A 26,046-nucleotide genomic window follows, 5' to 3' on the forward strand; every position below is an offset into this window, starting at 1 on the left:
GCTCTTACATATTGTTCTAACCCATTTCTAATATTCTGTGTAGCCCATGAGCTGGCTTACCAGGGAGGATCTTAACCTGCGTCTGTCTGGAGTGGGAGCATCATGGCGACTCCTCACACAGCTTCTTTTTTCCAGCATTCTCCTCTGTCTACTCCGCCTACCTAATTTTCTATCCAATAAAATGGGCCAAGGCAGTTTCTTTATTAATAAGAAATCACTCCCACATCAAATGTATATATATAATGCTTTTTAAACATTAATACATAGGCAGCATGGGGATTTTGAGGGAGGATTGAAGGGGGGGGGAGAGGAGAGGCAGGGAGGGAAGCAGAGAAAAATGTAGAGCTCAATAAAAATCAATAAAAATAAAACATTAGTACCTTACAAATCAAATGAATACAAAGATAGCCCTCTACAAACATGAGAAGCAGCTATGCACAGAAGTGGAGCAAACTAAAAGACTTCATCGAAACTGGGCAATTATCATGCGTGTAGCAATAAGAATGAATACTAAACTCAGCACAACTCTGGCTATGTCCTTATTTTCTTGGAGCTCAAACCCAACACAGTCCCAAATCCTTGGGATGTTTCTGAAACTTGTATTTCCTATGTAGTTACAAGTTAGGAGTAACTAGCAATTCCATTTGAAGGATTCCTTTCATTGAGAAGTGCCCCCAGGAGTCGTGGGGAGACTTAATGATATTTGAGTTAAAGAGAAAATAAGCCACTGTGACAACCTCAACATGCTTCAGAGATTCACTTGCTATTCCTGTGTGTTAGGTAATCTCAAGGGGTTTGATACTTTCTAGTATCCCAGAGGTGTGATTAAAGGAATGGAGTGTGGGAAACAGCAACCATTAGTTCAACAGAGTGGTAAAACCAACATTATGGTACTATCCAGGGATTTCATCAGCAACAAAATGAGGACAGGGGAATTGGGCCATGAGTGATTTTATTAAAACACTGGGTGAATCCAATCAAAGTGTTTTAACTATTATGTTCCCTGATGACAGAGGTTATCCTTGTTCTAATTTGCTTTACGGAATTCCAAAAAGGCAATAGAACTAAGGGTTGTGTTTTTAAATAATTAAAAAAAAGTTGTTACTTTGTAACAACCTGAGGGAATACACAGACAACACACCATCACTAAAGACCAGTTTTAGTTTTAAATTTCTGAGAAGAATAGCTCCAGTTAAATGATCATTTGCCAGATGTCAGCTGAGGTCTTGAGGAAATGGGCAACAACACAGAAAAGAGTTTTATTAGAAGGAGTGGAGCACACCTATCTATAACCACCAATGTCTAAATAGATTATAATGGAAAATATATAAATGCTTCAACTAAAGTAAACACTATTTTTAAATCTTTTTAAAACAATCTGTCATATCTATTCGAAGCATACCCCATATAAAATTGTATTTAATCCTCATGAAAAATACAGTAACATCTTATGATAAGGAAGAATATGCTTAGGAGATTAGATAACTTTCCTAAACACCCAAATTAGTTGGTAGCTGATCAACAGTTTGAATATAGATTTGATTAATTCAAGTGATAGTAAAACCTATTCTAACTTGGGAGCCAATCTCTAAAGTCTTGCTTTACAAGAATAAATTGTAAAGAAGAAATGTAAAAAAGGAAATACTACATAAACTAACTTTTGTCGAGAAGTTATTATGCACCAGACATTAAACAGGTGTTATCCTTCTATTTCTTACTCAATTAAATAAACAGAACCTCAGAAGCTTTTAAATTCATTCTTAAGGGATAAGCATCTAGAGAATTACAAATGCAAGAATTAAATTTAGTCTATATATTACAAAAGTTTTTTTCCTATATTTGATGAGCCTTATGACATTATAAGTTCACTAATTCCATCTTGCCTAAAGATTATTTGACCTAAAGATTTTTGGCTTAAGGACAGAAGGTTATATTAGTGAGCTTGTACTACCATGACAAAACCCAAATCAAATCAAAACAAAATATAATCTGGATACTTTAAACGATGAAGCGGTATTTCTCTGGAGCTCCTAGAATTTTAAGATCAGAGATTAGTATTGTATACTCCTTCTGATCCTGTGAGATTCTTTATCTTTACTTTTTCCTTATACTATCATCAATTTAACTAAATGCTTATGTGCTGACTGTAATAAAGCCCAGTTGCATTGCATCCAGGGTTTATGGAATTATCCAAGTTAGGGAAGTGGTTGAGTGAATCAGCTTTTTTCCACCCACCTCTTCCCATTTTCTTGCTTGGTGAAAAATTTAGTGACATTTATGAGTAATGAAAACAGGAGGGAAGGCATTAATTCTTGAAAATGAGACTCCTTCAAGAGGAGTGTTAAAGTCGCAATTGTTCAGGCACTAGTCGGAGGCTGTTTCCCTTGTCTTAGCATGAATGCCTTGCTGGGAATGTAGCTCATTGGTAGAGTATTTGCATAGGAATACCCTTGATTTGATTCTAGCATTAAAATATAAAACAGAGTGAGAGTGGATTCTGGGCAATTTATGTAATAAAGAAGGAAAAATACTGAAATGCTGGTGCATCTGATTTTTAAGTTCTGATCAAACCTGAGTTTAATACATATGGGGTAAATGAATGTTATTCATGAGGTGAAAGTAATTGTGGCTTTGAGATATTTTTACAAATTGATGTAGGTACATTAAGAAACCCAAATCCAGCAGTTTTTATAAAAGCAAAATATGGCAGGAGAACAGTTACTACTTGCTGTTTAAAGTCCAAGAAAGCAGTAACTAATGGAGCAGGCAGCTGAACAGTAGTTACGCAAATTTCAAAGCTGTGCAAATTCAGTGAAGAATGTCTTCTTATTTTATGTTCTGGATATTTTTCAAGTAAAATCAGTGGAGAATATAATATTTTACATAAGGGCCTCAACAAGATGAACTCAACTTAGGAATTGTTCACCCCGTTGTTGTGTATATTCTCAGAATTAGAAACTAGATGTTAGAGTTAAACTGTAAAACAAATGGAAAAGGGTGGCCAATGTGCTTAGTGTTTATTACAAAAGGAAAATATAAAATTTCACTCTGTGGCTCTTTTAAGTACATGTCATTCATACACACACACACACACACACACACACACAGCTTTCCATGACTGTTAGAAAACAAAAGATTTTAAGTTAACGAAATTCAAATATCTTTTTACTCTGTCCAACGTTACTTATGATTAAACTGTGTTGTCCAAAATGTCTTACCTAGGATCTATCATTTTGGATCACGGTTACTAGTAAACATCAATTGGCTAAGGAAAAATTGATATTAAAATCCACTTACTTAAACAAGCATTCACATATAGGAGCTCTGTAGATAAAGGTGTAACTGAGATAAACCCCTCAACCAATTGTCGTATACCCTTTAAACACAGTCAAATAAATAAGATCATGACCAGAAGCAAGCTTCCATATCTGGAATGAGGAAAAGGAAACAGACTAGTTTAGAAATACAGAATTAGAGAATTGTAACCATAGCAGCTGTGTTTTGAAGAGTGCAGAGGGAATAAGTATATACAAAATTATCTCCGAGGAAGATAGCTGTGTACAATCTGGGATACCTGAAAACATGCTATATACAGTTCATTGTCCTCTAAACACATCAATGCCATGCCTTTCTTTTCTATGAATATAAATATTCTCCATGGAAATCTGTGTCATTCAGGGAAAACTAGAATTTTGTGTGCCTGTGGGCCATGATCACTCATATTTTAGTCAGAATAATAAATTATTTTAGGGAAAGAATGTGCATTTGTTGACTTGTTTACTGCTATCATTATGGCTTTATTGTGCCCTATAAGACAATGATAGACTAATGAGAAAGACTAGACACTTGATCTTAGGGAAACTAATACATGATCTAGTGTTATAAGAAGTTTAGATTCTGCTCTGAAAAATTAGGATATATATATATGTGTGTGTAATATATATATACATACAATATATATGTACATATATATATCCTGTGATAGAAATAGATTACTACCCACATAAATGGCTTAAGACAATAAAGATAAATTTATAAAATTAATTTTAAGAGTATATCTTATTTAATCATTGTTATAATTTTTATCATTTTGACATTTCATAAACATTATAAAATATTGATGTGATACCTGTATTTTTCTTTTATATATGTTTGAAAAGTAGTGTTTTAAACTGAAAGAACTATGCTTTTTAGATTAGACATAAGTCAAATGTTCAGTGGTCATATGTTCTCAGAGGCTAACCTAGTAGTAGCACATAGGAGACAGGTCAGGTTTGAACAATAGATGTGAAGCCTAAAGCCATGGCTCTAAAATAGCATAGCTACTCATTCCTAAGTAAAATTCAGTCTGATAACAAGTACACAACTATGCCACCAACTTCGATGTATTTTGCTCATCCCTAAACCCAAAGTGAGTCCTGTTCTCCATGTTATGAGAAAAAGTTGAGTCCTGAGGAAATCTGGAAATTACAAATCTACACAAAGCAAGTCTAAACCGGAGAAGGTGTCAGACTAGGGAGCTGCTGTCAAAGAACGGACTTCTTTTCAGCAAAGGTTGTCAATCATGAGATGACTTAGCTATGCTGTGAAGGATTTTCCACATTCAGCTAAGATAGGACAATTTCTGCATGTCACTAGATCTAGTTAGAATTAAGGACTAGAGGTAACTAATGAACTTAAAAAAGAGGCAAAATACCTTCCAGATCCCCTCGACCCCTTGACACACTGTCACAATGAAGATTTTCCCTTCTATTCAAATAGAATCACTCTTAATGAGCTGGGCTCTACAGGCTTTAGCTGCGCACCCGACAGCCTACAAAGAAAGCCTAAGGAAGGTGAATTCTATAGAATGAGAATTTGGGTCACAGTGTCTGTCTCAACATTTCATTTTCCTCTGGGAAGAGTATCCAGAGAGAGAAATGAGGAAAAGTCTCCAAAATATTTTTTTAAAGGGTAGTATTTTTCCAAACTGCAGATATAAACTCAAACTGCATTAACAAGGCAATTAAAATACAAATGCACTGAACGTCCTAATGTCAAAACCCACATGTCTCTTTGTGCCTATCAATGACATCATTAAGAAGATAACTTTAGAAGATGGAGCAACTCTTTCCAAAATCCCCCTCTTATTATACATACCATTGTGTATATAAAGCTATAATTCAGCGCTGAATATTTTGTAAGAATGTAATTAGGATTAAATATTGACTATTAAAAGTGATACGACTTGAATCTTTAAGTGCCAAATCACCCACGATTCTACTTGATTTGGAAATCAGGCACAGCAGTCATTTGATAAATAATATGTAGGTTGAGAAATAAGTTGCAAAGGAAACATTTCCTGGTGCACAGAAGTGTGGTTGGAAGAAATATGCAGCTGAACTAATTGTAATCCTAATGTCTGGCTCGAGAGTAGCAATATCACATGGAAGAATACAGGTGTGGACATTTGACCTGCCACTATCACAGAGGTTTCTCATTGCTTCTAATTCTAGAGATAAACAGAAATCCGCGCAGTTTGCATATCAGTGTTTGGGCTGCGAGCCAAGCTAGCATGTTCTCCTGTATGCTGTGTATGGATAGAACTACACAATATTGCATCCTGAAAATCTGAGGGGCTCATCTGAGTAAGGCACGTGTATGTTGGTAAAGCACAGGAGCAGAACTGAGATATGTGCTCCAGCACAGGCTTGTCCACCTACCTGTTTACTGGCTTTTATCTTTGTGTAGCTCAGGGCTCTGTAACTGGGTGCCTCATAGCTCTCATTTACTTGATATTTGCTGTTCTTGATAGATACCACCTCCTATGTCTACCTGATTTTAGGCTAGTTAAACTTTTATATTCTATAACCCAGCTGTGTAATAATACCCGTGTGTTCTTCGTGTCAATCTATCTGTCCTATGCAATTGAACTTTTAAGGTTCTTGGGGGTCAATTATAGAAGAACAAAGTGAGAGGAATCTTTACTTTTGGAGCTGCATGGAACTCAGCCTTTACATACCAGTCATATTTATAACTCTGATCTTTGACAGCACTGACTGTGTTGGGTATGGGATGCCAGTAATAACATTCACCTCAAAAATATTATCGGAATTCAATGGGATAACTTATATAATAACCCTGGTGTGATTCTTCTCACAGATGACTGACAATCTTAATCTTCCTTTTCCTTTGACTTTATGCAGCTCAACTTCCTCAGCCATTTTCAGGATTGTTGGTTGCATTGGTCCAGAAGGGTAGAGAGAACAGAGGCAGAAAACAGGGTGCAGATGGCCATGGGTACAAAGGAAATAACACTCAGGGACACAGACTTGGGTAAATCACCTTAACTTTATCTTGGAATATATCATATATATATATATATATATATATATATATGGTGACCCTGGGGACAAACCTTAATTTGAATTAGGTGGCACATTCCTATCAAGTATCTGGATTAGTGGAATCATGGCCCTATCAAAATCGCTATATCACTTCCTTAATTAACACGTGAATCATCAGGGAAAGACTATTTGCAGGGAATTGTGTCAAGGGTCACCCTTGATATAAGTCAGGCATCCTAGGCAAGGAGACATCTTCCAGATAAAGCTAGGTAGAGAGCAGGAAGCTTTTTTTCTGAGGGCAATAAGTCTTCCATGTTGCTAAGCTTAAAGAAAGTTGCTAGGCTATGGTAGACCACAGCCTCTGATCAGCAGGGCCTCTTAACAACTGTAAAAGATGCCAAATGTCACATGGAAAAGCCTACAAAGCCTCAACCAGACACAAAGAACTCCAGGACACTGAGCAAATCTGGGAGCAGAAGCGGTAACACTCCACAGGAAAGAGAATATCAATTGGTTGTCCCGTGCTAAACAGTCAGCCCTGACAACATGTGTACAAGTAATATTACATGGACTCAATAGTTTATATTTGGGAATATATAGAAATAAAAATACACATATGTATGCAATAAAAATTGATGGAATGAAATCATAAATTTGAAGAAAGTTGTGTTATGAGGAAATTTGGAGGGGAAAATGGAAGAGAAAATTGTAATAATAAAGTCTCAAAAATAAAAAGCAGAAAGAAGAAAAAGATGAACATATTCTCACCTCTAATTGTATTTTGGATGAAAGTGGATTTTTGAATTATTCATATCATTAACTGCTCTTTGATTATATAGAATAAAAATTGGATTTTTTAAAAAATAAGTTTATACATTTTCATGACAGGATTAATTTTTTTTTGGATTTTTGAGACAGGGTTTCTCCGTAGCTTTTGGTTGCTGTCCTGTAACTAGTTCTTGTAGACCAGGCTGGCCTCGAACTCAAAGAGATCTGCCTGCCTCTGCCTCCCGAGTGCTGGGATTAAAGGCGTGTGCCACCACCGCTGGGCAACAGGATTAATCTTACTTGAGAATATATTGGGTCCTTTGCATTTTAGAATACTAAGTAATAAATTCATGACAATTAATATATTACATAAAATACACATTTTTATTGAGGATATTTCCCAGAGGTAAAAAAAAACACATAGAGAGACAAGAATGTAAACCTGGACTTTATCAACTTGGATCAGACTTCAGAAGGTCTAATGCCAGACAATTCATTATCAGTATATTTAAAACACAGTATGATTGGGGAAAGTTTCTAGGTACTAATCAGTCCAATCTGTCCAGTTCCAGGAGCATAATAAAGCATAAGGTGTGACCACACAGTGACTCTGTTATAAAGTACACGTGACCACAAGGTTTGTTTCTATAGCTAAAAGGCCTAGAATCTAGTGTGGTCAGTAGCCATAAGTACTTGTGACATCCAAGGATGGGTAATGGCTAGGGAGGAAAGAGTCTGGGATGATCATTCTGGGGAATTGGGATGAAGTCTGTCCCTTCAGATAACAAAAAGGTCATCAAGCTGTCAATTCCCTCCACTTCCAGATTTCTAGATGGAGTGCAGGTATTTGATTTTATCTCTGCTCTTGAGGAGACACCTCTGTGAGATTAACATTGCTGGTTCTCTTAGTGCTTCTCTGTGAGGACAAGGGGAGTACAAGGGCTTCTGTATCCCTAATATTTTATATACTAAGATGTTCTATAATATTTCTATCACACCAATATCATTTATATAGTATGTATTTTGTATATGCTCGTATGTACACACTGTATATCTAAATATATGCATATGTATACTATGAATAAAACTAATATACATACTTTGGCTTAAGGGCCAATTGTGATACATTTTGTGTTACCACAAGAGAATACTTAATGCTGGATTATGTACGTAAAAAAGAGGCTTTTTTGGATCAGTAATTTGGTTAAGTTGGAAGTCTAAATAGCATAGTGGCAATGTTTGGTTTTATTATTAAATTATGGGGAGAGATAAAGGAAATTGGTGTACATGCAAAAAGGCAAGATGTTGTGTAAGAACGAAACTTTTCCTTCTCATGAGAAATGAAAACTAATCTGCCCTGGTAGGCCCTACCCTCCTACTAGCAGAAGTCATCTGAGAATGACTGCTGATGTTCTGGTCATCTTTTCTTCAGCCCACTTAAAATTTCCACCACATCAGGGTGAGCACATTGTAGACCAGAGCCCCAAAACAGGATCCTTGGAGTATAAACCATATTCAAACCCCAGCAGTGGGATACAGTGATCATCCAATGACAACCAAAGAGGGAAAGAGAGAGCATAGAATAAAAACAGCCAGCGGATGCTTCCTATCATTTTATATTAAGGTATGGGTACATATTAAACAGCAGACAGATGTGAACTGCCCATTCGTGATCACCGAGGCTGTACTTGATGTTGTTAAAAAATGAAAACATCTTACATGTTCTTTTATTGATGAACATTTGGTTCCTACACAATCAAATACTATTCAGCCATAAGGAAGAATAAAACCCTGCTATAGTGACAACATGGATGGAGATGGGTAACAATATATCATGTGAATAAGTTAAGCGCTGAAATGGACGTACACATATATATGTATTACTGAAACAGGTTGTTCTACATTTCAGTTAATAGAAAAGATTCTTATTGTATTAATAAATGCATTCCTACCAATTCAATATCTCTTTTTTATGTTTGTTTTCATACAGGCAATTATGGAGAAAGCGGGATGGAGGCTTTCAAAGATATGTCAGCCAAGGAAGGGATTTGCATCGCCCACTCTTATAAAATCTACAGCAATGCTGGAGAGCAGAGCTTTGACAAGCTGTTGAAAAAGCTCAGAAGTCATTTGCCCAAGGCCCGGGTGGTAGCCTGCTTCTGCGAAGGCATGACTGTGAGAGGTCTGCTGATGGCCATGAGACGCTTGGGTCTAGCCGGAGAGTTTCTGCTTCTGGGCAGGTGAGTGGCCGTGAACAAATAATAGCAAAACTTTGCCTTCATTTCCATTCCTTTGATGCATAAGGACCACTGTGTGCATTGATTTAGCAAGACCAGAACAACCACATGAAGTTCTGTATGTAAACAACCAACTGGTTAGTTGTATGTACACCAAACTGTCTAGAACACGTGGATTAAGCACAGCTAGTAGAGAGAATACATAGAAAAGAAGTTTGTAAAAGAGAACTACTTTTCTGCCTTTTGTACAGAAAATGAAAAAAAAAAGGTTGAGGACATTTTTGCAGTAGTGTTTTTGCTTGCCAATATGTAATTTCTGATCATTTAGATATTAAGTTATATGTATACATATATTTATATATTAAAAGGGAAACATTTATGCAAAGAAATAGAGAATGGATAGATTTCTATTTCTTCAACACTGGGAGTTAGTAAAATATTTGCTAATTGCTGAACTTTTAACTTTAAATGTCATCATAATGTTTTAAGTGGGGGCTCTATAGTGAGAATGACAATGTCCGTATTTTCCATGCCTATATGGATAGACCGCTCTATTCTCTGTAGCCAATCTCATGAGGTTATGCTTGTAATGCGTTTTATTTGTGTGTTGACATTGACTGATCTGAATGTCTCATTTTAACATCAGGAAAATAAGTTACTAACCCTGAAAATGTTTTTATGGCAGTCATTTAATTTTAACCAGTATGTGGCATTTTAGACAACTTTAATATTAGACAAAAATATAATTTTTCACTATCATCTTTAAGTCCTATAAGATCTGAATATTCCCTTCAAAGGCCAGACAAAGATATATGTTTTGTTAGTCATTTAATTTTGGATTCGATGGAAATCAGAAGATTAAACGAAGGCGTCATCTAACAGCATCAAGTTTGATCATATGGGAACAGGGATCACTTAAAGCACGGAATAAAGCAATAACCAGGGCAGATCTACTCTTGAACTGGAGCAGAAGGAAAAATCGTTAGTATGGGTAGGCTTACAAGGTTTGAAAACAGAAAAATCCCTTGATATCCCCACATTCTAATAGTCAATGATAAGTCAAGAGGGTGTATGTGTATGTGTGTGTGTGTATGTGTATGTGTGTGTGTTTGTGTGACTGTGCACATGTTTGTGTAGGTGGTTGGCATTGGGTTAAGAAGATGTCATTGAAGTGCCAAAAACTGAAAGAAAGATATGATTGATAAGCGGTTTCCTACACTACCTTTAAAAATATTACATCATCTGTTACAATGAGAAGAAAAGATTCTCCTACACTATAATCAAAAAGGCATAATGAGGAGAGGGCAGTTTAGCTATACTGTAACAAAAAAGCTCTTAAAATAACTCCAATTTTAATATTTGTTCTTATGCTGTCACATAAAGAATTGTGAGATTTAATGCTGTGAGTGTTTTAAAGGTAGATTAAACAATAGCCCAGTTTTCAATTAAACCAACAGGCATGAGTCATGGAGACTAATGCATGCTAACTAATTAGAGATGACATCTTTGATCTATGACTAAATGGGCATTCCACCACCGTGTTTACACTCCAAAGTCACAGGGAAATCATTGTAACTGTGGATATTGTTCCATATTCTTTTGACAAAAAAAAGGCCAAATGATGCATGCATGCAATATTCTTCCAAACTCAGTGAATAGGTGAGTCGATCCCCTGGTAAGGAAGAGAAGGGAGGAAATGAGAATTGAAACTTTCATATCACTGCCCCTTTATCACCAAAATTTGTGTATGGGATAATTCTCCCATACACTCAAAATTTGAAAACTAAGATATTCTTATATCTCTCTAAAGTACATTCTGATGTTGATCTTATTAACTTGGCTTTGCAAATTGGAAATCTGAAATTCAGAGCTGTAATTTGTCTATAGCTATCAAGGTAGGAAGATCTGCAACAAAAATTTGGGTGTTGCTGGTGACCTAGCCAGGTGTTCTGCTTCTGAAAGTCAGAACGATTCAGAAAGGAGATAAGGAGACCTAGGGTGGAGAAAAAAAATGATTGGAGTAAAAACGACCCAGAATTTTCAAGTCTCCTTCTGGACTAGTTAGTGCATTTATGTCTCAGAGTTCTGCTAGTTTGGGAAATGATTGTACTTATAAAAACATTTGGGATACTTTGATAGTAGAATATTAATAGTACCTATCTATAGAGTCTTGTGCTTAACAAATACTGATATGTATGATTGTTCTTTTGTATTATTATACTGACTCTTTTTAACAAGTCTATTTGGAAGTGATCATTTTCCTCATGTTATAGCTGAGGAAACAGAGAGAAAACCTACTTGTTAAAGATCATACAGCCAATGCCACAGAGGACAGTGGGAGGAAGCCTATATCCTTATCCATAATGGCTAGCCATCTGCAGGTCTTTGATGATGCTCACTTTCAGCAAGAATTTCATATTACTGGTATGAAATATCAATGATTTACTCTTTAGTCAATATAAAGAAACTATGACAAAGAAAAGTAGAGTAATTAAAATCAATTCTTCATAAAAGGATTTTCTTAATGTAAAAACAAATCCAGTGTACCTTTCTTTAAAGAAAACAAAACAAACTAACAAGACAACAAACAAAATCAGTAACTGCAGGGAACACTTGAGCCAAACTATTCTAAAGAAAATCACTGTGGAAAAAAATGTAGGTTTCAGTAAGTGAGAAAAAAAAAATATATCTTATAAATTGGGAAAAAACCCATTGATAATCAAACAAGCACAGAATACTATGATTTGGTAAAAGCAGATCAAAGCCTTGTAGTCTTGGTTTCCTAGAAAGTCTATATGGTTAATGGAATTTACACACAATGAGGTAGAGCTTTACTGACATATAGTCACATTGATCTACATAATGCCTTTGGCTATATGATTATAATGAAGTAATTAATAGTTGTGAAAGAAAACATGTGGTCTATGAAACCTAACATATTATCTGTCTATGTAAAGATTTGGACACTCTGATCCAGTGTCAGAAAAGTAAAGCACTTGCTGGTTACTTACACAAGAATATTAAGACTTATGCATTCAGCATTCACTTAGAAGCTGTAGTGCTTCGTAAGTAAATTCTGTTTTAAATTTCTCTTCCCTCAGAAGTTTGGGGACTTCTACACCAGTAGGTCCACCCATAGAACCACTTGTTGGAGGGACAGCTTGTAATGTTCAACATTGTGTTTCTCACTAGTCAGGTCAAGAACAAAGGAGCTTAGAATTCTTTTCTTCATCTTCCTGGAATATATTGTTCCAAACAACAAGAATAAGCAATATACCTAAAAGACCCCCTATTCATCTGTCAATTTTTTCTACAAATTTTTATGTGTGTTAAGTACAATAAAGATTACACATTGGGTTGTACACATATTTGTCTTTCTAATGAAAATATTTTTTAAAACATTCATTTGCCAAACTGAGTTAGTAACATAGACTAAGTGTTTCCTTTCTTTTACTTTTCATCCATCTTTCTTCGGCTTTGACCAAACACCAGTGACGACAACTTTTCTATGTTACATAACCATACACTCTGCTAATGAACTTTCCCAATGGGACAGTCAATTACCTAACAAGATGTTGAGACAAAGATGCGTGTAGAGATCCTTGGGTCATAATTGTGCTATTACATAAGAAAGCCCAGTAGAAATTGACCTCTCTGTCTGTCTGTATGTGTGGATGCCTATGTCTGTCTTTATCTGTGTGTATGTGCCTGTGTTTGTGTGCATGCCCACATACACAAGAGAGTTTGTGTGTGTGTGTGTATGTGTGTTCACATTTACACAAATATATGCTGAAGCAAGAGGACCAGCACAGTTTGTATTTCAGAAGGTGCTGGCTACATTGTTTTGTTTTGTTTTTCTTCAGATAGCCCCACTCACTGGTCTTGAACTCATCAAGTAGGTAGAGGGCTTGCCAGTGAGTGTCAGTGATTAACCTGTCTCCGTCTCCCCAGTGCTCTGATATAAACATATGGCATCATGCCAGGCATTTCTTTCCTTCTTCATTTTTAAATGTAGATCCTGAGACTCAAACTCAACCCCTTACATTTGCAAAGCAAGCCCTTTCATCTCCCCTGCATCTTATTGTATGGCTATGAACACACGTTTTCTGGTTTCTCATTACTGCTGGTTCCCTTCTTTCCTCTTCTTTTTCTTTTTCTCTTTTTCCTCCACTCTCATGTCCTACTTGATCGTATGTGTTCCTCTCAACAGTGTAGCTCTCCTAGTCACCTTCTGAGGGCCACTGCTGCATTGTCTTCCCTTTAAGACTTGACTGGTTTTCATATACACTATCAGATAAAGTTATTTTTTCTGGTTCCTTCTGCAGTTTATTCATTGATTCAGGCTTAGCTGAAAACCAGATTTTCTTGCTCATTTTTTACCTACTTTTGCTCAATTAATTCAACCATTTTTTAAATAACAATACTAGGAAGCCTAGAAATATTTTCTTTAGCGCAGATATACCCACATAATCTTTCCTCAGCTAAAGAACAATAATGCTTTTTTCATTAAAATCTATGTTTAACACTACAGGTTCTGTGTTGATATAACACTACTATATATCTTTTTTAATATATTCATAGATGATTCATGTTTAGTCATTTCTACTAATTGTATGGTGATGTAGTGTTTTGTTTTGACACTGTTTCAGAGTATGGGTAAAACCAATAAGATATGTAATATTACTTTCTTAATATTCTTGACATTGTAAATACTGTTCTACCCTAATTTTTGAAGATTCTAAGTTACAAAATTAGGGTGTTGCATACTAAATATTGAAGGTTGAAAGCTTCAGTGATATTAAATGTTTTAAAAAAGAAAGGATGGTTTTCACATACATTTATATTGTTCCATAATCATATTCTGTCTTATGAAAAGTTTATTGTCCTCAATTAATACAGTACTTCAAATTTTTTGTTAGTAAGTTTTTCTTTTTAATTATTGTATTGTAAAAATCCACTGGGTATTTTTATGATTCACATACTTTTTAAAATATTCATAATTTTCTACAGAAGCTTTTATTTTACGTTGGAATCATAACTATATAAACATAAGATATCTGAGTCATTCCAACCCCCTAACTCTTTCGTTTCTCAACTGCCTGCAGTCTCTAAAATCTTTGTTACCTTGCATAATAAAGGTGACACTAAGTATCCATTTCTACACTTGAATTGATAAGCTTGGATTGCAGTTTTAGTTTTATTAAGATATCTTTATGATTTATGTTTATCAAATTTTCTTATTCCCCCATTAAGCTAAAGGTCACCCCAAATCTTTGTGTTCAAATTAGTCAGAGAGAGAGAGAGAAAGAGAGAGCGAGAGAGAGAGCGAGAGCGAGAGCGAGAGAGAGAGCGAGAGAGCGAGAGAGCGAGAGAGCGAGAGAGAGAGAGAGAGAGAGAGAGAGAGAGAGAGAGAGAGAGAGAGAGAGAGAGNAGAGAGAGAGAGAGAGAGAGAGAGAGAGAGAGAGAGAGAGAGAGAGAGAGAGAGAGAGAGAGAGAGAGAGAGAGAGAGAGAGAGAGAGAGAGAGAAGCGTTTTCCCTAGATAAGAATGAGAATGGAATTTGGAACCTAAAGATTGATGTACAATTAGTTCCATCTCATTTAAAAATTTAAGAGTTTATATTTGTGTCCTAGTACAAGATTGTAACAAATACACAAGTTGATCCTTGCTGTTTAAACGCCCCTGAACTGAACTATTTCATAGACAAGTAATCTAGCTTTGACAACATTATGAACTCCTTCCCCCTGTTTTTCACCCGTTTTTTTTTCTGCCCTTCAACTGTTCTAGTCCAACCACAATATTCTTTACCTGTTCCCACCTAAGGACCTTGGCAATAGTTTGGTTTGTCTAGCACAATCTTTCCTCAAATATCCTTATTATTAGATTGCTCATCTGATATGTTCTTTCAAACATCACCTTCTCAATATAGTTCACCAATTCCCCCATTTAAGTATTTTTACCCAGGATCCTAATTCTTAATATTCTAATTAACATTTCTCTAAATATCTTCACTATTGGCTTTCTCATCTGACATCTGCATTTATAAACTTCCCCAACTTCCTCACGTGTGTCTAAAGCATTCGCTCTTTCACACAAATCCTCCTACAATCAACTTTACTTTTGCTAACAGTACTTGCTGCTTTCTACTGCATTTTATAATTTCTTATGGATTTTGCATGCTGTCTTTCTCATCTGTGATATAAATAACTACCCCAATTGCAGTTCTCTCCCTATTCTATTTACTATCCTAAACACGGTACATGGGAAAACACCCTGAACAAAGTAAATAACTAATGGCCATCTCCCCGACAACAGCAAGTTAATACAAAGATATTACCAAATATTCACATCTGATATGTTCTTTCAAACATCACATGTGTCCTGAGAAGAGTGATGCCTTTCATGAGAGAAGTGACCTGCTACAGTAGAACTCCCTTTTTTTTTGTTTATTTTATTTTTTTTAGTTGTTGCAAAAAAAAAAGTTCCGCCTCCTCCCCGTTTCCCATTTCCCTCCCCCTCCTCGCACACATCGCTCCCTCCCCCTATTCCCCTACCCCTCTCCCTCTCCCCCCACTCCATTCCCCCTCCCTCGGACAATGGTACAATGGTACATAGAACTCTTAACCCCCACTGTGGCGAATAGTGTTAGAGTTTCTTGGTTAGAAGTCGGAATCATTTGAGAAGAGAGAAAAGAGGTTTGGGAGAAGAAGCCCAGCTCTCAACTTCTGACACTTGAACAGCTGACTCTCATTCACCAAACGTATTTGAAGGAAAAATAATGCTGAAACATCCAGAGCCTCCCCCCCGGCCCCCGTAAACATGAACACAGCCATAAAGATGAGTCATTTGAATCCACGCTTGACGTTCGGGGTGTGGCAGGATGCCAGGCCTATGGTGGAGCAGGGCAAATCTGCCCAGGACGTGGCCACGCCAAGGGTGGTGGAAGTAGAGGTAATTGATGTTCTCAGCAACAACTTGGCTAAACTATTACCACTAGCGTTAATGTTAAATTTGAATTTACATAAATGTTTCTGTGTTTTCACTGATCATGCGTTTGCATGTCTCAAAAACATGAAGAATTATTGTACCAGTCATTGATTTAGCCTAAGACAAGAGTACATTTTTTTTAAATCTATTACAAGTAAACTTTTTATTTCCTTCACTCAGCTCTAACTATAGTTCAAATATATTAAATGTATCTGCTTTTAACAGAGGATTCTCAAGAAACAGCTATAGCCCGACACTCTCATTTTGCCTCTCTACCTTCTGGATTAGGTTTAATGATGTAACAAATAAAAAAGATTAAAGTCGGCATTTAGCTCTTTTCTGGGAAATTGTATTTTATTTTATTTTATGTTTGGTATTCTGAGAAAGAGTTTCTTTGTAGCTTTGGAGCCTGTTCTGGAAATCGCTCTGTATACCAGGCTGGGAGAAACTTTATTTCTAAATTTATATAATCTTGTGATTTTAAAATAAGAAAAGCTGTATGTGTATTTTTTTCAGTTTGACTTAATTTAGAATTTAGTACTCTGAATTCAGAGGCATTGCTGTTGCCATAACATATTAATAATTCGCACAACATTAAAATGTTAAAAGTTACAAAACGCCTTTGTGAACGTTGTGCCATTTAATCCTGTTTACCCAGCGACTGGATGCATAGCAGCTCAGTGACAATATGGCCAGAGGGCTGGACACAGACACTGGGCATTCAAACACATTAAACACACTGACTGCTGCCTAGTCTTGCAAGTCCACAGGCCTTGAAAAACATGCATGAATTCTCCAAGGTCTAATTTAAACTGAGGCAGAAAAAATAAATTCAGTTGTATGTGCATGTAATAAGTCTGACCTGTGAGTTTCTGCCTGGCGTTTTTCTTTTTTATATTTCGTTTTATTGACTTATACCTTCAATAAGTACCAATTTGTTTGCCACTTACTATCAAATATAATACAGTAAAAAAATGACCAGTGTACTACATGCAGATTGTGTAATATCAATCATCTTGTTATAGTCAGAATAAGTAGCTTTAACTGTAATACCGCTGTTATTTCATATAAAGTAAGTTATGTTCTATTCTTATTCTTATTCTATTATGTTTATCTATTAGAGGCAAGATATTTGTGCTGGACCAGTCTGTTCTGGAATATGAGACACCATTTCATCAGTTGTTCACCTCCCTTTCCCTTTCATCTTAATTTTTATAAATTAATAAATAGACTTTATCTAATTATAAAGCTTTAACAAGTCCTTTGTTTTAATAAGTCCTTTTTATTGCAGAAGTAAACATCCCTTCCGATATGAAATGACAGTGCTTTATGGTAATCGCTTAGAAGCTGGAAGAGTACATTAAACTGAGTTACTAGTGTTCTAATGGGCCTAGATTGTTATATAACTGTTCATAGTCTCAGGGAGCTACTATGTGAGCTCTCCCCTTCTCACATGGACACTAAGGAAATCGTTCAGACTGAGACATGAGGACTTTGAAAGCCAGGTGGACATGGGCAGTGGAACATGTCTTTCTTTTCAAGAGTAGGAGAGGAAATCAGAGAATCTAAATTGGATGAGACAGGATCACAATGAACCAAATACAAGGCACTTCCAAACTAAAACACAAAACTAAATGGTCTTTCCTATTAAATATCCCTCATTATAATATGCTTGGTCTTTAATTCAGAATGTAGACCATTCCACAGTTAAGACAAGATGTAAAGGTTTCTGAGGATACCCAGGGCAATATCAACTCTTGCTTGCACTATATCCTGAACTATCTTAATTTCAGTGTTCCTTCAAAAATTAATGATGAGTTGTTAATTCCAAAAACAATAAGCATATGTTCAAGCTTTTTTTTTCTTTGGTAAATTACATTTTTAAAGCACAAGGCAGATTTCTCAAATAGTTAGTGTTCATACTACCCAACTTGTGACTTACTGTGTTGATCTGATTTACACTCCCATTGAGTATTCTGGGATGGCTAGAGTTGTGTGTTGAGTGATAGCTACTGCATCATCTTGATAAATGTCATAGAAAGCATTGGTTTGTTTGTTTAAGACACAACTCATGTCTCAGTTTTTATAATTAATATAACATGTAGGTGGATGTGTGGTGATAATTTGTCTGTGTTTTAACAAATAAATCTTGCCTAGTGATCAGAGTGTTGAGCTAGCCACTAGTTAGACAAAGAATTCAGACAGTTGGCACATACCTCTAGTCCCAACACTCAGGAGGCAAGACAGACAGATCTTTGTAAACTCAAGGCGACCCTAGGCTACATGAGATTGGTTCAGTCTAAAAAAGGAACAGAGTCAGGTGGTGATGCTCACACCTTTAATCCCAGTACTTAGGAGTCACACACCTTAGGAAAGTGGAGATGGAAAGGGATATGGCTGGGTGGAGAGAGGAGTATAGGCAGGAGGACACAGGAGTGTAGGGCATTCAGTGTGAAGACTTACAGAGACAGGATACCCCATTTGATCTGAGGATTTTGTCAAGGTAAGAACTAGTGGCTGACTGCTCCTTCTCTGATCTTTCAGCTTTTACCCCCTAATATCTGACTCAGCAAGACTTCAAAATAAGACGTTAGAATCCAAGTATCAAAGGTTCTTTCTTGACAACTGGTGAATAAGTACCACAATTAGAAAAACATAAAGGAGTGAAATTATAAAAATAATAGAAGAAAGCCAGACTGAACCCAGCTCCAGCCTGTGGCTCTCTGGGGAAGAGAGGGAACACAGCCTTATTTAAAGACTATCTCTGGTTTCTCATTGATGCTCTGAAACCCCGTAAGCAAAAGCAACTTGTGGAAATCATTCACTTGGCTTATACTTCCACATTTTAGTGGACCATTAAAGGAAGTCAGTACAGGAACTCAAAAAAGGCAGGACCCTGGAGGCAAGAGTAGATGCAGAGGACATGGAGGATTGCTGCTTACTGGCTTGCCCTCCATGTTTCTCTCATTCCTTTATATAGAACCCAGCACCACTAGCCCTGGTGTGGCTCCACCCACAATGGATTAGATGCTCTCACAACAACCACTAATTAAGAAAATGTCATACAGGCTTGCCTACAACCCATTTTCTCAGTTGAGGCTCCCTCCTTTCTTAGGACTCTAGTTTGTATCAAGATGGCATCAAACTAGCCAGCAAAAAAGGTAAGTCAAGTATCCCTGACGATAAGAGGCTGGCAACTCTACCCACTGTACAAGCACACAGCTTTCAGAAGCCTTACAGTCAGCTGTAGGTCTGGCTAATACAGGGCCATCCAGAGGGACACTTGCACAGTGCAGACAGTTCATGTGACTCAGAAGGTTACATCTGGACATCATTTCAAGAGAGAACCTGCTGCTTAAAATTGAGCTACCCTTAGGAGCTGATAACAGGGAATAATCACAAGTCATAGAGTTTAAATATAATCTGCTCAGGCCACAGAGTGTGAGGAAACCCTGGGAGGCATCTGTGGAATGCCAGGGAACAGGACACTGACAAACAGGGACTGACAGTTGGCAAGCGATTCAGCCCAGGCAGTGGAGTATACAGGGAAAGAAAGCCCCTGCAGTCAGCGCTGGGGAGCAGACCTCATCAGTTGAGAATAATTCTGGACTTCGAAAGCAGGAAACCTAGGGTCACCGCCTCTAGGACCACTTCTCTTCCTGAAGTTCATTACTGTAGACTCCAAGACCTCTGAAGCCCCCATATACTGCTTTACATCCACAATCACATCCCTCCAACCTGCTGGAGGGTTAACACTTAGTGCTGTTGAAAGCACAAGAACCAGCCTTTCTGTGGAGATATCCATGCCATAGCTACTTCTCATAGTTCAACACACCCGAGAGACTCCCAGATAGACGATTAAGTACTCCAGTGAGTGTAATCTGGGGGTCTTAAGGGTGTTTTAGATCAGCCTACCCTGTCCTCAGAAGTTTGTCCAGCTTTTTGTTTCAGAAATTCCCTCCTTCAGTCCCCGTCCCTTATATAATGCTGGCTTCCTCTCTCGTATCCTTTCACTACCCCTTTGCTTGAACTCATTCATTTAAGTGATCGCCATGTTTGTCCTAAATAATTTTAAACCTCGTTAACAATCCAGATTAATTTTGTCTGTTTCAGTTTAATAATCATCAGTGAAATGTGAGTGGAACTTCATGGAGTTTCAGTATATTTATGTTTATTTATTTATTTATTTATTAAACATTTCTGCCTCCTCCCCGCCACTGCCTCCCATTTCCCTCCCCCTCTCCCAATCAAGTCCCCCTCCCTTGTCAGCCTGAAGAGCAATCAGGGTTCCCTGCCCTGTGGGAAGTTCAAAGACCACCCACCTCCATCCAGGTCTAGTAAGGTGAGCATCCAAACTGCCTAGGCTTCCACAAAGCCAGTACGATCAAAAACCCATTGCCATTGTTCTTGAGGTCTCAGTAGTCCTCATTGTCCACTATGTTCAGCGAGACCAGTTTTAACCCAGGCTTTTTCAGACCCAGGCCAGCTGGCCTTGGTGAGTTCCCGATAGAACATCCCCATTGTCTCAGTGTGTGGGTGCACCCCTCGCGGTCCTGAGTTCCTTGCTCGTGCTCTCTCTCCTTCTGCTCCTGATTTGGACCTTGAGATTTCAGTCTGGTGATCCAATGTGGGTCTCTGTCTCTGTCTCCTTTCATTGCCTGATGAAGGTTAATGTTCAGGAGGATGCCTATATGTTTTTCTTTGGGTTCACCTTCTTATTTAGCTTCTCTAAGAACCCGAATTATAGGCTCAATGTCCTTTATTTATGGCTAGAAACCAAATATGAGTGAGTACATCCCATGTTCCTCTCTTTGGGTCTTGTATAGTTTGTTGTTCTTTCAGTGGTCTCTTTTCTCTCTCTTAATGACACTGACACTTGGGATTGAACCTTAAAAATTATGTTAATTATTAGAACGATACACAAGAAAAACAAGAAGATACATCCAAAACAGCAGATGTTCAAACCACAAACATGAAATAAATGAAACTCCAGGCTATATGATATTTCCAAAACATCACACCAGGCACTAATAAACTCCAGGGTACTGTAATGGACTCATGTCCAGGTGAAGAACTGTAAATCTTACTAACCAAATTGATAAATGATTGAAAGAAGATACAAGCAAGCACATAAAGTAAGGAAATCAGTCAAGGACCTAGAGAGGAAAATCAACCATGTAAGAGGAAAAGGTCATGACCACAGATGAGAAATTTGAGCAATGATTGAAACAGTCGGAAAAGAAATTGCCATTTTGAAAAAAAAATTGAAATGCTTGAAATAAAATTTCACTGAACCAAAACTAAAGGCAAACGAAACAAAACCAACAAGCAGTGGAAACTATGAGGAAGGGACTCAGAATAAGGGGATGGGATACAAAATCAAGAAAATGTTACATTTAAATATTCAGGCAGAAAATAGAGAGATAAGCATTATCCAATTGTCTGTGAGCTACAGGGTGCTACCAAAACTAAAGAATAAATGGGGTAGAAGTGAGAGGAAATATAAAAGCATTGGGAGGTGAATTCTTTGAGATTGTAGCAGGAAACTTCCCTATCATCTGTGGCTCAAGTACCAGCAGGTCCACTTCCCTCTTCTGCCTCGATGTGCTTTGTATGTGTATAGCACACAGATCTGTGCAGGCAAAGTGCTTATACACATAAGGTAAAGATAAATAAAATTTCAAAGTAAAATAAAAATTAATAGAAAAAATATATCTGAAGGAAAGAATAATTAAGATAATGACCACAAAACTGACGAGGAAGAATATATTTGTAGGAAAAGTACACACAGAGTTTAGAAAGTCTGTCTTAGCCAAAAGAGCACCAAAATTAGTAAGTTTCATAAAAGAACTAAATAAACAAAAATAGGAAGGAATAATCCATGTTTATATAAGAAAACAAGTATATTTCAAATACTAACAAAGGAGGAAATAGAAAATAAAAAATAATGTACCAACCAAGAAGTAGCAAACATAGAGGAATAAGAAAACATCTTATTTTTTGATGGATCTGAATGGATCCAACCATAACCAGTAATAACCAGTTACTGAGAAACAAAAAAATGTCAGTGTATTGAGCAAACATAAACCAAAAGTAAGGATATAAAGCTATTTTCCTATCTGATGAACCAGATTCACATTTAAGTTAATCAAAAACATAAAGCTACTATATATTAAAAGGGATTAAGTCATCAAGAGGTAGAACTACTGAAAATGTATATGCACTTAATGATAGGTTTATAACATTGGTGAAATATATATAGGTATAATTTAATAAAAATAAATGCAAATAATCATAAATGAAGTCGTGCTACAATAATGGTGAATGGCTTATGATTCTACTTATTCCATGCTTCTATTTAGATAGATCATCTCAACTGAAATTCACCAATGAAGCTTCATGGCTAAAGTACCCCATATGCCCCTCACCCCATTCCCAATTCCCCGCTGGGCCTTCATCACATCTCCCTCACAGCTTAACATCCTTCTTTTGTAGTTATTTATTTAACCCACTGAGTCCAATTAGTGCAGCTGTCATATGCACAGGCATGGATGGTGCCCTGGAAATCCGCCAGTGTTCACCCCACTGAGGAAAAGTTCTGCCATCCAGCTGCCATTAGCTGCCAATAGTCCCTTGGCTAAAGCCTTTTCTTTTGGCAGCCATTTCCTTGTTGATCGGAGTCATGTTACTAAGATATAATGTAATTTGTTCTATGGACACATTATACCACTGTTGCTTAATTCTGTCCTATTGCCATTACTTTATTGTATCCTTTTATGAAGATACTTAATTTGTTTTTGTGAGACAGGGTTTCTCTGTGTATCTCTGGCTGTCCTGGAACTCTGTAGACCAGTAAGCTGGTCTTGAATTCACAGAGATTTACCTGCCTCTGCTTTCCTGCGTGACGGGATAAAGGGGGTGTGCCAGTATCACCTGGATGCTACTTAATTTTTAAGTGTAGAAGTGTATGTGTTTTTGAGGATACTGAAAGACAATGTTTGGGACTAAGGGAATTTCTCAGTGGTAGAGTGCCCAGGGTTCTATCCTCAGTACTGCAACCAACCTACCAGACAGAAGACAGGAAACGAACCTGACTCATGTAGAAAGCTTCATACAGTTCGTCTGGAGTGCTCGAAAAGCAATGTTGCTGTACCATTAGCCTGATTTGGCATGAGCTTGCGCTGCAGATAAACCCTTCCGCAAAGTCCAGTCACAAATCATGCCTCGCTTCCTTCCAAGTGGATTTTTGAGTTATTCAGTCAGTTGTCTGGTTTTATAAAATACCTGTTGTTGTCATTGCCCAGTTAGAAAAAAAGGAAGTGAGATTCAACATAATAAATACTAAGAAAACTGGTTACTAATGAAAAAATATACTGATTTGACATCATGCAAAATCATACACTTTTCATCATTAATGTAGAGTTGAATTGGTAATAGTTGGGCTAATGAGATGGCAGATTTGGTAAAGGCCATTGCCATATAAGCCTTGGGACCTGAGTTCAATCTCCAGAACCTGAGCAGAGGTGGAAGGAAAACATATTCTACAAAACTGTCCTCTGATCTCCACCTAAGCTCCATGGCATGTGTACCCCCCCCCAACAAACACACATAGACTACATATATGGACAATAATAAATAAATACATTAAAAATAGTGAAAAAGTACACCATAGGTGAAATAGCCTTAATAATTCTCTACAGAACTTCTAATCCAATGCTTTTCTGCTGTGAAGTTCATGGAATACTTCACAATACTCTAAAATACATAATGCTGTATTTTGCCAAGATAGTCTTCATAAATACAAAAAAAATAAAAGTAATATCACATATATTGGATCTTAGTAAACTAAAACTAGAAGTACATATGAAAAGAAACTAAGTAAATCCACGGAGAGAGGCTAACACTCTACCATGTGACCTGTGAGTTCTAGAAGAGATTAGGTAGGAATGAAAATAAATTTTAGAGGCAAATGGAAATGAAAGCATAACCTACCAGAACCAGAACAGAATAGCAGTTCTAAGGGAAGAGTTTACAGCCCTGAATGTTTAAACTAAAACAATCATAGAAATATAAAATGAATAGCCGAATAATCTACTAAACAGCTTAAAGGAAAATCAATACCAAACAACAAATTAATAAAGATACAAACACAAAACAATAAATTAAAAACTTAAAGAACAGTATAATCAACTCAATCAAAGTGGTTTCTTTGAAAAATAAGTAATATTGTAAATCTTTGCTTAAACTAAGAAAAATGAGGAGAAAGAAATACTAAGCAATGAAATTAGATATGAGAACGTGTGTACTACAGTGGGTTGTAATGCAATCCAGGGGATCCCTAGGAAATGGTTCTTTAAAAACTGATGTTCTTAAGAAGTTAAAATCTTAGTCAGGGGGTGGTGGCGCACGCCTTTAATCCCAGCACTCACTCAGGAGGCAGAGGCAGGTGGATCTCTGTGAGTTTATGGCCAGCCTGGTTTACAAGAGCTCCTTCCAGGACAGGCTCCAAAGAAACAGAGGAAACCCTGTCGTGAAAAACAAACAAACAAAAAGAGACTTAAAATCTTTAAAAGAAACTAACCAATTCCTAAATATATAGTACCTAGCAAAGTGAATCAATAAGATAGAATAATTTAAACAGATTGGTAAAATGATACTAAACCTGAAACATAAATTAGTGTCTTCCCAACATAAAAGTCTAGTGCAGGAAGATTCATTGCTGAATTCTAACAAACCTTGAAAATAGAGCGAAAACTCAACTGTTCATTATCATAGGAAGAAATGACACACTATGGATTCAATCTATAAAGCCAGTAAAACCCTGATAGCAAAATTAGATAAGGATTCAACAAAAGTAAAGTGTAAAAAAATGTTTATGGTGTGAACAGATGCACACATTCTCAACGATATTCCTACAAACCAAACTGAAGAACACAGTAAAGATAGTATGTATATAACATTATCAAATTATTTTTATTTCAGGGATTTGAGGGTGAAACAATACATAAAAATGGTTTAGTGTAATGGAGTCTCTAAAGTGGACTTAAAACAACAGAAATTGCAGGATGTTCTCAATAGATATAGCAAAGACCTGTTATAGTGTTCCACGTCCCTTGATCATCAAAATGCTGATGAAGGTGGCAACAGAAGTAACACTTCTCAACATTATAAAAAGCTCATGAAATACACTTAACATTTTACTAAATGGGGAAAATAGAATTTCCTCTAAAATCTGGAAAGAGACAGCCAGCAGCCACTTCCTCCACTCTTTATTGGCATAGAGACCACTTCTTAACTAGAGGTCTAGCAGAAGGAAATAAATTAGATACTAACAGGAAGGTAAGACATCACATTATGTGTAAATGACATCCTGTATGTGAAAGACACCAAATACCCCACTAAAAATACTCAGAAGTGACAAACACTTCAAATATTAGCAGGATGAAAACAAACACAGCAGTCTGTTGATGTTCTATTACCAGTCATAAACTTGTCTAGAAGTCTGAAGGATTGTTTCTCTCATTACATGTCTGAGGAGGCCTCTGACATAGAAGACAGAATAAATGTCAGTCAGCACTGAAGGCTACTGAGGACACAGGGACGCTTTAGGTAGATGAAAACATCAAAACATCAATGAAGTACTAATGGCAATTTCTTCCAAAGTATAGAAGATGATACATCATTTAAAACATCAGAAAATAAACCATAAAGTAATATAATAAAGCTTAT

General features: G+C 36.7%; 1 protein-coding gene across 2 annotated transcripts in view; it reads left to right on the top strand.

The window, feature by feature from the left end:
• The window catches only part of Grm5 (glutamate metabotropic receptor 5), a 308,427-nt gene that overhangs the window by 107,501 nt on the left and 174,880 nt on the right, over positions 1 to 26,046 (top strand). For both annotated transcript variants that reach the window (XM_050127222.1, XM_050127224.1), the window contains exon 2: positions 9,085 to 9,334. In XM_050127222.1, the coding sequence (XP_049983179.1) occupies positions 9,085 to 9,334 (250 nt within the window). The remainder of the gene's footprint in view (positions 1 to 9,084; positions 9,335 to 26,046) is intronic.

This window comes from Alexandromys fortis, unplaced genomic scaffold (genome assembly GCF_014885135.2).
Source record: "Alexandromys fortis isolate MF-2015 unplaced genomic scaffold, M_Fortis_MF-2015_v1.1 scaffold_272, whole genome shotgun sequence".
Lineage (NCBI taxonomy): Eukaryota > Metazoa > Chordata > Mammalia > Rodentia > Cricetidae > Alexandromys > Alexandromys fortis.